The sequence below is a fragment of the Spermophilus citellus genome (genome assembly GCF_964194105.1).
Source record: "Spermophilus citellus genome assembly, chromosome: 11".
Lineage (NCBI taxonomy): Eukaryota > Metazoa > Chordata > Mammalia > Rodentia > Sciuridae > Spermophilus > Spermophilus citellus.
Window position 1 is genome coordinate 121,444,548 of NC_138192.1, and position 12,959 is coordinate 121,457,506.

Below are 12,959 nucleotides of genomic sequence, written 5' to 3' on the forward strand. Positions count from 1 at the left end.
TTAAAACCAAGTTCTACTCTGCATTATCCGCATGTTTATATGTAGAGAAACTTCCTAACCCTCCCTCCCTTCTGTTTCCCTGTGTTTAAAATGTCTTCAGATGGTTGGATTGATGGTCTAGGCAATATGTGATTCACACCAGCAGTTGTGGCGCAATGAATCCTGTTGCCACCTACAACATCAAATCACACACGTCCGAGCGTGATCTAATTTCCTTGTTTTCTGCTCCACCCCCCACAGTACCCTTTTGCTTTGGGACTGACGATGGCCGTGGTGTTCTCCGGCTTGGTGTGCCTCAGCAGGCTCTACACTGGGATGCACACGGTCCTGGTAAGGCGGCGTGGGCAGGTCTTGCCCTGATGATTTCAGTGTGTTATGGTGTTCCTGACACTGCTTAGGTACACAAGCGTCTGCTACGTAATGATGTTTTTCATCAGATCAATGACTTGATCATTATGTTAGGGTGCAAGTCTGGTAATAGTAATGACATATGAAGATGACGTCATTGAGGCAGAGGTGGATTGGATCCTCAAGACTTTGAAGACCAGCTAGGATGGCTAGAATGGCTAGGAAGGCAAGGGGGACCCTGGTCATTTTTCCACATTGGTTTACTCCTGATGCAGCCAACAGCACAGAACAAACATCCAGAGTCAAAGACGCAGTCAAGGAGCAGTACAATTCCCACTTAGGTCCTCATGAGATGGGCCTGAAATCCAGGAGCCTCCACTGCTCTTTGCAGGGTGAGCCCCCACTAAGTAGGACCTCTCGTCTTCCCATACTGTCCTAGGCTGGGAAGTGGGGGTAGGAGCAGGGAGACACATCTGCACTGGGAAGATGGTCCATCCTTTCACTCTATTAGGAATTTTTCCAGGGCTGCTCCCATCAGCACAGTTAAATTAACTTGAGAATTCAAATGTCTAGTGCAGCAGCCAGTCGCCTGGAAGTTCCAGAGCACAAAGCTGGTCATGGTTTATCTCAGGGGCACTGTTTTGTCAACATCCTCTAGTTCAGGAAAACCTAAAAGAAATGGGCCCTTGCTTGTCATGTGTATCTCAATGAAAAGCTTCAAGATGACATTAGCAAAAGATCTGGGAGGGGAAGGCCACCCCTGCCCAGCTTCCCTGCGTCTCTCCCCGTGCCAGGTGTGGGTTACCACGGGAAACACGGAAGAGGGGGTTAGCATGGGCAGCTGCAGGGGGAGGCAGTGGCAGCAGCTGGAGTCAAGTGAGGCAAATGGGGAAGGAAGGTTAATGGGTGCCAACAACTCGGTAATCAACACAGATGACTATATTAAAGTATTTTTAAAAAATCAAGTTGAATACCAAATATATGCATGACCAAAGTATGTAAACCAGGAGTAAAGACAAGATCTGCAAGATCTGACCTGTGTTCTCACACTCCAGCCTCCCTGGCCTCCCCTCATCCGGGCCCCTGCTAGTTTGCCACTTGGGTGAAAGGGGAGCTCGGCTCCTGGAAACTCAGGGAGCAACCAAGGGCGAGTCTTATCGTTCTTCTCACCAAGGCCTGCCCTTGCTGTCCCCATCCCATTGCATATGGTGGCTTCTGAGGCAAGGGGAGGAGGGGGCAGATCATTCTTAATCTGCTACACTACTGCTCTGCCTGACATAGAGGTTCTCTCCAAACACGTTGGTGGACTTGCGTATGGAATTAAGTAGAACTCTCCAGGTGGTTAGTGTTTAGCTGGGTCTGCTTTTGAATTTCCAAAGGTTTCCATAAAATGTGATCTCGGACACTCGGTTTAAAATGAAAACCAAGGTCAACACAAGCATGTGGAGCCACAAAAGGGAATAAAAAGCACACAAATCCACCGCCATAGAAATGCTGCTTCTTTGTTTTTCTTTTTAAAGCGGGTTGTGGAGAGGGAGAAGCAGATATTTGTGGGTACAGCCACTATCTTTGGGGGAGGAGACTGAAACAGAGGCTGTGGCACTCCACCCCTGTCCTGTCCCTCTATCGGGGCCCATGGCTTCTTTTACACTCATAATTTCGTTTCATAAAGATTTGGATCCTGACTGAACCTTGGGCCAGGAGTCAGGCTACAGGACAAGAGTGTGGCTTGGGGACCAGTGGGACATGATGCCCAGCAGAGGAAGGGAATATTTGGTTGTAATAGTGGGATAGAGGTGGATTATAGGCTGCTTTATTCAATAGCAACTTAATAAACTATTAAGAAGGCATTGGGCTATATCCAAGAGATGCTGAGGTCAACAAAGGCACCCCACCCTCCTGGGTCTCCAAGTCTATTTGGGGTGAAGGCAGATGTGTGAAGTGCTGCTAGCTTGACATGACGAGGCCTGTCACAGAGCAACCGGATTGAGTCAGCTAAGGTAACGCGCCTCTTCCCTGGGCTCCTTAAGTTTCCAGGTATTGCCATATATAATGCCCTCCACCCTTGTTGCCTATTCAAGATCCCATGGAAAGCTCTCCAAAATACCTCTGGTGACATCTGATTGTCTTTTTCCTGGCTTCCTAACTCATTGTCTCTGGTGCTATTTGTAAAACCCACATTCACAGCAATATTATTTACAATAGCCCCAAAGTGGAGGAAACCCAAGAAACAAACTGTGGCACCCGTGTCCAGTGGGATATGATTCGGTCTTAACAAAGGAAGGAAATTCTGACCTGAGCTACGACACGGATAAACCTTGGAGCCATCTTCTAAGTGAGGTCAACCCATCACAAAGGAGAGATGTGGTCTGGTTCACTGATAGGAAGAACCTAGAGCAGTCACGTCAGGAAGGAGAAGGTGGAGTGGCGGGCTCCAGGGACTGAGGAAGGAGGGAATGGGAGTAACTACTTAACGGACACAAGGTGTCTGATCTGCCAAAGGAGAAGCTCTCTGGAGATGGAGAGTGAGGTTTGCTCAGCAATGTGATGCCATTAACGCCATCCACTGTATACCTGGAAACTAATAAAAGGTGTACTTTTATTTAGAGTAAAGTGTGTCTTCTTCACTTGAAACTTAAGCTCAGGAGGTAGGTCCTGAACCGTGGTGTTTTTTCACATCTTGATACGCAGTTGGAATTGACAGCCATCTGTCAGACTCGTGATGAGAATCCTGCAGCACTGGGCGTGGGTGCACACCTGAGCAAAACTGGGTTGGAAGGTGGAAACAGCTGTGTGGCACCGACGTCAGGAACCCCACTGACTTCTGATCACCCCTGGCTCTGATGCTCGGCCTCTGAAGCTCAGCACTGAAGGGTCATAAAGCGGCCGCCTGCGTTTTCTACATGGTCCTCTGTGCCTAAGCACAAACTGCCATTCGTCGAGAGAAACAATTGGCTTATCTCACCTGGTACGGTTACTCCTTGTCGGACATGAACACTTTACTGTCAACCTCAAGGCTTGGCCGAAGGCTCCAACTGGACTCCTGGGCAGACCTTCTCAGACCAGCTCTGCCTAAGGAAAGGGCATCTCTGTCAACATAGGTGCCCATGCCAGAAAGAGGGCAAGCTGGGTGCAGTGACACATGCCTGTAAGCCCAGGGACTAGGGAGCCTGAGGCAGGACCATCATAAGTTCAAGTAGCCTTAAGTTCAGCAACTTAGCAAGCGAGGCCTTAAGCAACTTAGCAAGACCCTGCCTCAAAATTTAAAAAAAAAAAAAAAGATAAAAAGGCTAGGGTTGTGGCTCAGTGGCAAAGCATCCCTGGGTTCAATTCCCAGTACCAAAACAAAACAAGAAAACAAAAGAATCTGAGAAAAAAGAAGGAAGGAAGGAAGGAAGGAAGGAAGGAAGGAAGGAAGGAAGGAAGGCAAGACCCCTCCCTCCCCACACCTCTGCAGCCCCATAGCCAGCAAGCTGCCAATTCCGACTCCCAAAGACACCTCAAAATTGTTCTCACACAGCTGCCAGGATATTGCTTCCAAATCAGACTGGAGCAGAAGCGTCTCTATCTCCTGCTGGCCATGTGCGATGACACAGCTCACTATGACTGGCAGCCATTTAGGACCCCAGGGAAATAGGCCTTTGAAAGCAGTCAGCCTTAAAACATGGAGCATAAGGCACACGGCCTGACCACAGGTGACCACATCCCCCAGGTGCTGACTGAGTCACACCTGGGCCACCCCACCTCTGGGCTCACGGGGCAAGGTGGAAACCACAGTATCCTGATTGCTGAGGTCCGTTTTTAGCGAGGCCTCACATTCCCCACAGGGGAACGCGTTGAAGTGATGGTCCGGTTTGCAGGGTCACTTTTTGGGTGTACAGGTTCTGTTCTCTTGGTGAGCTCGCGGAATTCAAGACAGCTAGATCAAATCACTCCGCCTCAGGAGGGAGAAGAAGCAGGGTGGCTCTGAGGACTGTCCTTGTCTTCCCTTTGGAGTGCCACCAGTCACACGTCCTGGCTCCCACCTCCTCTCTCTAAGGTACGGAGGTGAGACTTTGGATGTGCCTGTCACTACCCTTTGGACCAGGTAGCCTTGTCAGACACATAAGGTCACAGAGCAGAAAATGGACCCTGGGAACCACCTTGTGGGGTGCAAAGGCAGTGAGTGTCCTGAGAACAGGAATGGCAGAGAGCCCCATCAATGCAGGAACATCAGGTGGTCACATCTGCACCAATCAGGGCCGTTTGAATGCAAATAGCTGACACCAACTCAAACCATTTTAAGCTTAAAAGAAAATTTATTGTCTTTATAGCCACAATGTAAGAAGGTCAAAGGTTCAGGTGGTCATTGGGAGAGTGCCCCTGGGTCCCACCAGACCCACCACTCCCTCTCTGACAAAGCTTGTCTCTGCATCTCCACAGGTGGTTCATGCTCTGGTGCTCCTCTTCTCCCTGAGGCTAGACCCAGGGAGCCCCAGGCTTAAATCCTTTCTGTTTCACTTCTGAAAGGATTCCAGGGAAGAGAGCTTTGGGAAAGATCTCTAATTGCATAAGGACTCTACTGCTGCACAATGGCTGACCCAGGGCTTCCAGGACTAATTAGGCCACTGGGTCAGGAGCCAGCATGTTGGGTCAGGGACTGTGATTGGCAGCAAAGGTTAGGGTTGGGGCTGGCATACAGTATAGGCAGTTCGAAAAATAAGTTATCAGAAGAAGAGGGCAGGCAAAGCCCCAGAGATATTCTTTCTGCATCTATGTCAGGGCATTTTTCTTACTCTCAAAAGGCTCAGAAACTGGGCATGACATTGTTTTTGTGTTTGTGGGAGAAGAAGGATGACTGGAACTCAAGAAGATTGTTCACACTATAACTGCAATGCCCTGAACTATTCAACCACACAGAACAACTTCAAATCCCTGTGACTGATAAAGCAGTCTTTCCAAATATCATTTTTTGCATTATTCTTTTTTAAATTGCTTTTATTTTTTAAATATATGACAGCAAAATGCATCGGAATTCTTATTACACATATAGAACAGTTTTTCATATCTCTGTTTGTATAGAAAGTATGTTGACACCCAATTCGTGTCTTCATACCTGTACTTTGGATAATAATGTCCATCACGTTCCACCATCATTGCTAACCCCATGCCCCCTCTCTTCCCCTCCCAGCCCTCTGCCCTATCTAGAGTTTGTCTATTTCTCCCATGCTCCCCCTTCCTACCCCACTATGAGTCAGTCACCTTATATCAGAGAAAACATTCGTGTTTTGTTTTTTTTCTCCAACTGCATCCATTTACCTGCAAATGCCATGATTTTATTCTCTTTTATTGCTGAGTAATATTCCATTGTGTATATATGCCACATTTTCTTTATTCATTCATCTACTGAAGGGCATCTAGGTTGACTTCACAGTTTAGCTATTGTGAATTGTGCTGCTATAAACATTGATGTGGCTGTGTCCCTGTAGTATGTTGTTTTTAAGTCCTTTGGTATAGACCGAGGAGAGAGAAAGCTGGGTCAAATGGTGGTTCCATTCCAAGTTTTCCAAGGAACCAAATATCTTAATAGGAAGATTAACCAGAGTTTCTATTGTTAGATCAGTGGATATGAGAAATATGAACAAATGGTGTTTGTTTTGACTTGAATCAGCAGCAATGCTGCTATTTCATTGTCCCTATGTTGTTTGATCTGTGGATAATTATGTAGATATTAGGTTTTATTTGCTTACTCATTTGTATTTTCCCCTAAGTATTCCTTTAGTTTTGGTTGGAGTTGGAGGATGTTGAAAAAGCTTCTTAAATATTAAATTATCTGCAGACCATACAAAACTCCCTTCTGGCTTTGGACAACCGTGTTTTTCAAGTTGTTTGGAAACCACTTTAAAACACACACACAAGAATTTACTTTCAAGTGCCTTCCTTAATACGAGGAAAGAGGCTTTTGTCAAATAAATCACACCCTATGAGGTTGGACTTTCTGCTATATCCTGTTGGACGAGTTCCTCACCGAGATTAAAAAGAGACTTGGGAACATCAGTCACCATGTTATTATGATGCCCATTGTCTTCTCTTTACCCTGGAGAGTCATATTTTTTTACCCTTTTGTAAAAATAGAGAATTATTTCTGGTTTCAAAAATAATAAGTACTCGTTCGTGGTAAAGCATTCAACCTCTCTTGTTTTTAAAGTTCTTTTTTTTTAAAGACAAAATAATATTATTAGTTAGCCATCACAGGAGAAGTAGAGACGGCCATTGTCAGGGATGATGTGAAGGGAAGTTGAAGGCATTTTATGCTTCCATACTAATTGAATAAAAATTAGGGCTCAGTACAATTTCCTGAAAAAACTGCCAGTGGTATGTATTCCCCGCCACAAAAAAAAAAAAAAAAATTATTTTATTTATTTATTTTTTAGAGTACCGGGGATTGAGCTCAGGGGCACTCCACCACTGAGCCACATCCCCAGCCTATTTTGTATTTCATTTAGAGACAGGGTCTCACTGAGTTGCTTAGTGCCTCTCTCTGCCCAGCCACCAGCGCTGGCTTCATTAAAGAAGGTTCAAACCGTGAGCAAAACCTTAGGGAGTTTTAAATTAAAGAGACAAGAGTCTAATTACTTTTAAAACCAGCTCCTGATGGCTTCTCCTAGCTCCAGCCTCCAGCTACCTAATGTGGTGGTGAGGTTTACTGAAGAGGCTCCTGAGAGAGAGAGAGAGAGAGAGAGAGAGAGAGAGAGATAACGCCAGGGAGTGGACTTTTATTGGGGAACAAATCCATCCAATGAAGGTTAAGGGGGCAGCATCCCAAGATCAGGGGCGATGACTGGGTCTTCGGAGCAGTGGCCAGACACGCCTCTGCACGGACAAGCCCTCGGACCTGGAGAAGGGTGGGGAAAGCTCTGACACAGCTGTGTCTAAGCGCCTCTCACCCAGCCAGGGAGGTAACTCAAATCACATGCTAGGATGGCCTCCCACACCTCTCTGTTGCTGAAGTTGACTTTGAACTCGGGATCCTCCTGTCTCAGCCTCCCTAGCCACTGGGATTACAGGCCTGCGCCACTGTGCCTGGTCAACAAATTAACTTTTAATTTCCTGTCCCAACACTGTCCCAAAAGCCACAAGTGGGACACAGTTTCCCTCTGTTCTGAAAGCTTAGGGTGAACAGGCTCCCAGGAGGGTTGGAAGGAACCTGGGTAGCAGGCCTAGGGCTGGGTGGCCTCCAGCCACAGAGACAGACAGGCCTGAGACAGACAGGCAGGGGGCTGTCAGGAAGCAGGTAGCTTATCTCCACGAGAAAGACCACTTGAGACCCAGATTGGCAGAGGGAGCTTGTATGGGTGCTTAAAGTGTGGGTTGTATTGAAACTGCATCAAATAAGTAAGAAATCACCCCAGTCAAGGAGAGGGCACGGATCTGAAGTCATGGCTGCGTCTCTTCCTAGGTGAGGCCTGGTTACTGGTAAAATAATTGAGAATAAGGGATTGGTTAAACATTTCATAGAAACCATCTGCTTCCTCCCTTCGTCCCTTCTTTCCTTCTCAAGTGTTTCTTTGATCAGGCACCGGCTTTTTGGATTACACAGTGTGTGGCGGTTTCATTGAAGGGTGAAATTTTTCTATAAAATCTACAATCCTATGCTTCTCTTGATGGAAAAAAGCACAGTCTTCAAAATCACTGAATTTAATTTTTGTAAAATGAACCTGACCTCTCATTGGTTTGTATCATACTTAATTAAACTGCTAAGATCAGAATATTATATATACTTAATCTTAGCCAAAACATAATATTCACATCATTTCTAAAAAGATTCACTTCTTTGGCTCCTTGCAAAACTATATACACATATCTGCTCTAGTGCTCAATTCAGGAAGATACTGGCGTGTACTTGTGGTTATTTGTGTTTTTTTTTTGTTTTTGTTTTTCCTTTTTTTGGTGCTGGGGATGGAACTGAAGACCTTGCATATGCCAGGTCAGTATTCTCCTACTGAGCCACATCCCCAGCCTTTTAACGGTTTTTGTTTGTTTGTGTGCTTGCTTGCTTGCTTGCTTGCTTTGCTTTGCTTTGTTTTTTAAGGTTTGTTTTGCTTTGTTTTGTGTTTGAAACAGGGCATTGCTAAGCTGCTGAGACTGGCCTTGAACTTGTGATCCTCCTGCCTCAGCCTCCAGAGTTGCTGGGATGCAGGTGTGCACTACTGTGCCTGGCTGGTCTTTGTTTCTTTTAATGTTAAACACAAATATTTCTATTTCAGTCAGTACATTAAGGAACACTTAAGAGATTTACAAAGTCCCTTAAGTCATATTGCATTTTAGTGTATCCATCTCACTTATTAGGAATAAGCACAAGCTATGACATAGGTATATGACTGGCTATATTTATGTCTGTTTGTCCCAGGAGACTGTGTGTCCTTTGAAAGTAAGAATCTTATTATTATTATTTTTAACATCTCTATACCCACCTGGCCCCCCTCGGTTCCCAGCAGGTTGCCCAGCTGTAAGAGCACAATAAATGTTGAGTGGATTGCAATCACTATTATCTGTCATCTGTTGATAAATCTATTTTCCCCTCTCATTTCTCTGCACTTTATTGAGTGAGTTTTGACAACATTTAGCCACTAGTCTGAATATCACATTCACCATGGGATACCAAGAAAGATCATATATCTAATATTTTTTTCAACACTATTTTGTTTCTTCTGTGAGAAGAAATTTTAACTTGTGAAACATGGGATGGGAAGTGTCATCTAACAGCAGAGAATGTGCAAGCATGAAACTCAATCGTGCTAATAAGACCCCAAGAGTAGAGTGTGGCAGCTACTGTTAGATAAGAAGCGATCTTGGAACTGGGGGTCAAGCCACAGGGGACTTTGGAGTTCCTAGGAGAGAGGGGACTCCTGGTGAGAGTTTCCCAAGACATGCTGCTCCATGCTTTCCCTTTAAAAAATGGGATCCTGATGTGGCCAGGGATGGAGAAGGAAGTTCCACAGTCCCCTGTGGACTTAAAAATGTCATGGACACAGGCCCTGCTACCTGGTTCTTGGATCTGGGTGTGTAAGATAATATATTTTACTAGAGGATGCTGTATTTTTTTTATTAGAAGACAAGAAATGTGGGGTTCAATCCTAGGGTCCCTGGCTTTTGGTTCAAAATAAGAAATCTTTTAAAACTTTAGAAAATTTATGTTGATGTACAGCACATGTTGAAAAAGCATACAAATTATAAATGTGCTGTTCCATTAATTTTCAAGAGAGTGAATGCACACAGTCAGCAGAACCCACGTTAGGAAACAGAACATCTTCACACCTGGGCAGCCCTCTCGTGCCCTCTACCCTGCATCTCCCTGAAGGTACCCACTCCCCAGATCTCTGGCACCACTGATAAGTTGGATTTCAGGTAAATAGAATCCTATCGTGGGCTTTCTTCTGCACTGGGCTTCTTTGAGTTCCTGTTATGTTTATGAAATTCACCCAGATTGGTAGATGCAACTTATTTAACCTTTATGGTATAATATGCAATTATGTGACTACCCCAGCCTTTGTTCCTTCTGTGCATAGTTTGGGTCATTTCCAGTTGGAGGATATGATAAGCAGTGATGCTCTGCACTCTGCTTTTTATGCTTTTTAGAGCAAAGTGTATGTCGTACTCTTGAGTGTGAACGTAGAATGCGTCATAGGCTTGTAGATGATCAGCTTTTGTGTCTCCCACTGTGTTTTTCCAAGAACGGCGCCACTTTACACTCTCACCCGTAAGGTGAGGGATTGGCCGGTCTCCACATTCCTGTCTTCACTTCTTAATGGCGCTCATCTTAGTCATTCCAGTGGGTATCTCAGTATTACATTCGGTTTTGATCTCTGAAAAATGACATTCAGCCCCCTTTTATGTGTTTATTGGCCACTTAGATGTCCTCTTTTTGGAGTCCTTATTTGTCTTTTACGAAATTTTTTACCGAACTGTTGATCATTTTCTTACTGAGTCCTTGGTGAGTCGTACTGTGAGTTTCTTTTCCCACTCTGTGGCTTTCCTCTTCATTCCTTTGGTAGTATCTTTTTTCTTTTTCTTTTGGGTAGTACTGGGGATTCGATCCAGGGGTGCTCAGTAACTGAGCTACCTCCAGTAGAGGTAGATCTTTTTATTTTTTTTTATTTTGAGACAGGTTCTCACTAAGTTGCTAAGGCTGACCTCAAACTTGTGATCCTCCTTGCCTTGGCCTCCTGAGTGTCACTGGGTTTCAGACATGGACCACCAAACCTGGCTTTTGGTCGTGTATTTCGGTGAACACGTATTTTTTACTTTAATGTGATCTAATTTATCAATCTTCACCTTATGGTTACAACTTTTTGTGTCCTATTTAAGATATTTTTTTTCTTACCACAAGTTCATGAAGATTCTTTTGTTTTATATTTGAGAATTTTTAATACTTTTCTTACTTATATCTACAATCTCCGTGGAATTAATTTTGTGATTTATTTTTGTTCGGTATGAATATACAATTTACAAGGCACCATCATTGAAAAGATCATCCTTTATCCACTTATTGAAGCATCAACATGGTCACGAGTCAAATGTCTGTTTATTCTCTCTCTAGACCTTCTGTACCTATTCATCCTATTAGTACTGTCCTCTTTACTGGAACCTCATAATAAATATTGATGTCAGGCAGAGAAGATATCTTCAACTTTGTTCTTTAAAATTACCTTTGCTATTCTTGGCTCTTTGTACTTCCACATAAATTTTGGACTCATCTTGTCATTTTCCCTAATGCCAGATTGTTATGGATTAAATTGAATCTGCAGACCAGGATGGGAGAATTGGCAGCTTTTGCAATACTGAGTATTCTAGCACATGGGTGTAGGACATTCCTTTATGTATATCTTTGGATTTTCTCAGTCTGCTGAGTAGAGGTCTTGCATACCATGTGCCATTGAACATATTTGATCTACTAGGTTCCTTTCTAAGTTAACAACAACGCCATGAGGAAGGTTCTATTTTTACTCCATCTGTAAAAGGCATAGAAAGGTGAAGCAGACTGCCCAAGGTTATGTCTTTGATGAGAGAGTTTCAACTCAGACTCGAAACAAAGCCTCTGACTTCAGAATCCAGGCCTGGTTTTGTTTTGTTTGAAATGGGGTCTCAGTACATTGCCAGCTGGTCTTGAACTCCTGGGCTCAAGTGATCCTCCTGCCTCAGCCTCCCAAGTAACTGGACTGCAGGGACCTGCCACTGTGCCTCACTTTCTCCCTGCCTCTCCTGACCATTCACACTATGCCTCCATCATGTTCAGACGCTTTCAGTAGCAAACAGTGAACACACACTCAATGTCCATCAGTCAGATCTAGTTAAAGGAAGTTTTGTATTTCCATACAGTAGCATAATATTATAAAACCCTTACAAAATTCTCTGCAGCTGGGGATGTAGCTCAGTTGAGAGAACACTTGCCTGGCATGTGTGAGGGCCTGAATTCAATCCCTAGAACTGTGGAACAAATCAATATATATATAAAAATTTATATGTATACACATAGATACGTACATGTGTACATATATGTATATATCATGAAAAGACGTCTATGATATGTCGTTAAGGAAAAAAAGCCAGTTCCAGAAGACCTAGTACAGTGTGGTACCACTGGTGCACAGGGTGGGAGCCTAGCTACAGACAAAGGGCTTGGAGGTACCTTTTTTTCTAATATGATATTTATTTTCCTCATCGACATAGTGGGTATTTTCTTAATTTAAATTAAATTCATTTCTAAATTGATACTGAAATGCATTTTAAAAGTGAACCTGACATTAAAATAAGGAAGCTGTTTTTGTTCAATAGACTTATGTTTTCTTCTTCCTCTACCCAAGTATATTCTTGATAAGTAACAGCCAACTGAAGATAAAAGCCTGAGAGCTATTGAGTGTGTGGATCCTTATTTGAACTCTATTATTATTTCCAGGTGTGTGGATTCTTATTTGAACTCTATTATTATTTATCCTGGTTTCCTAGGAGAAAAGGAAGAGTTTAGACTTTGATGAAAAATAACTCTTCTCGCATTTCTTAGATTATTTCCTTGTTCTGTGTCTCTCTCCTTCCTTCCTTCCTTCCTTCCTTTCTTTCATATCACATAATACTTTTTGTCAATCAAACAAATACATAAGTCCCAAAGAGCTTATCTCTTTGTCCTTTTATGCTTTTGGATCAATTTTAAAACTTGCAAACCCTTGATTTAAAAATTCCCCTAGTTATTGTAACTCTCTGGGTCAAATTCAATTGAAAAAGGCAACCAAGTTTTCAACAGAATTAATATCCAACCCACCCTTCTCTGCAGTGCTGTTTCAAGATGAACAATTTATCTTAAATGTGTGGAGAAGCTGATCTGGGTCAAGTCACCTGTGGAGAAAAATCACAGTATTCAGCCAGTCACCAAAGGGCAAATGTGTGGTTTACCCATCACACCATCAAATGCCTGAGAAATGGCCTCGTTACCAAAATATGTCCTGCTGTTGATCCGAGGAACGCAAATTGGGGTAGAGTAAACACGTCGAAAAGGAAGGAGCTGGCTTGTCTCTATGCTCTGGAAATCAGCTCAAGGTCTAGAACTTCATTTTAATAGCAAAACACTGCTGAGGTCT

General features: G+C 43.7%; 1 protein-coding gene across 2 annotated transcripts in view; it reads left to right on the forward strand.

Annotated features, from left to right (window-relative positions):
* Positions 1-12,959, forward strand: part of SGPP2 (sphingosine-1-phosphate phosphatase 2) — a gene marked incomplete at its 5' end in the record, with an annotated part of 110,025 nt that overhangs the window by 82,138 nt on the left and 14,928 nt on the right. For both annotated transcript variants that reach the window (XM_081262181.1, XM_081262182.1), the window contains one exon: positions 241-330. In XM_081262181.1, the coding sequence (XP_081118307.1) occupies positions 241-330 (90 nt within the window). The remainder of the gene's footprint in view (positions 1-240; positions 331-12,959) is intronic.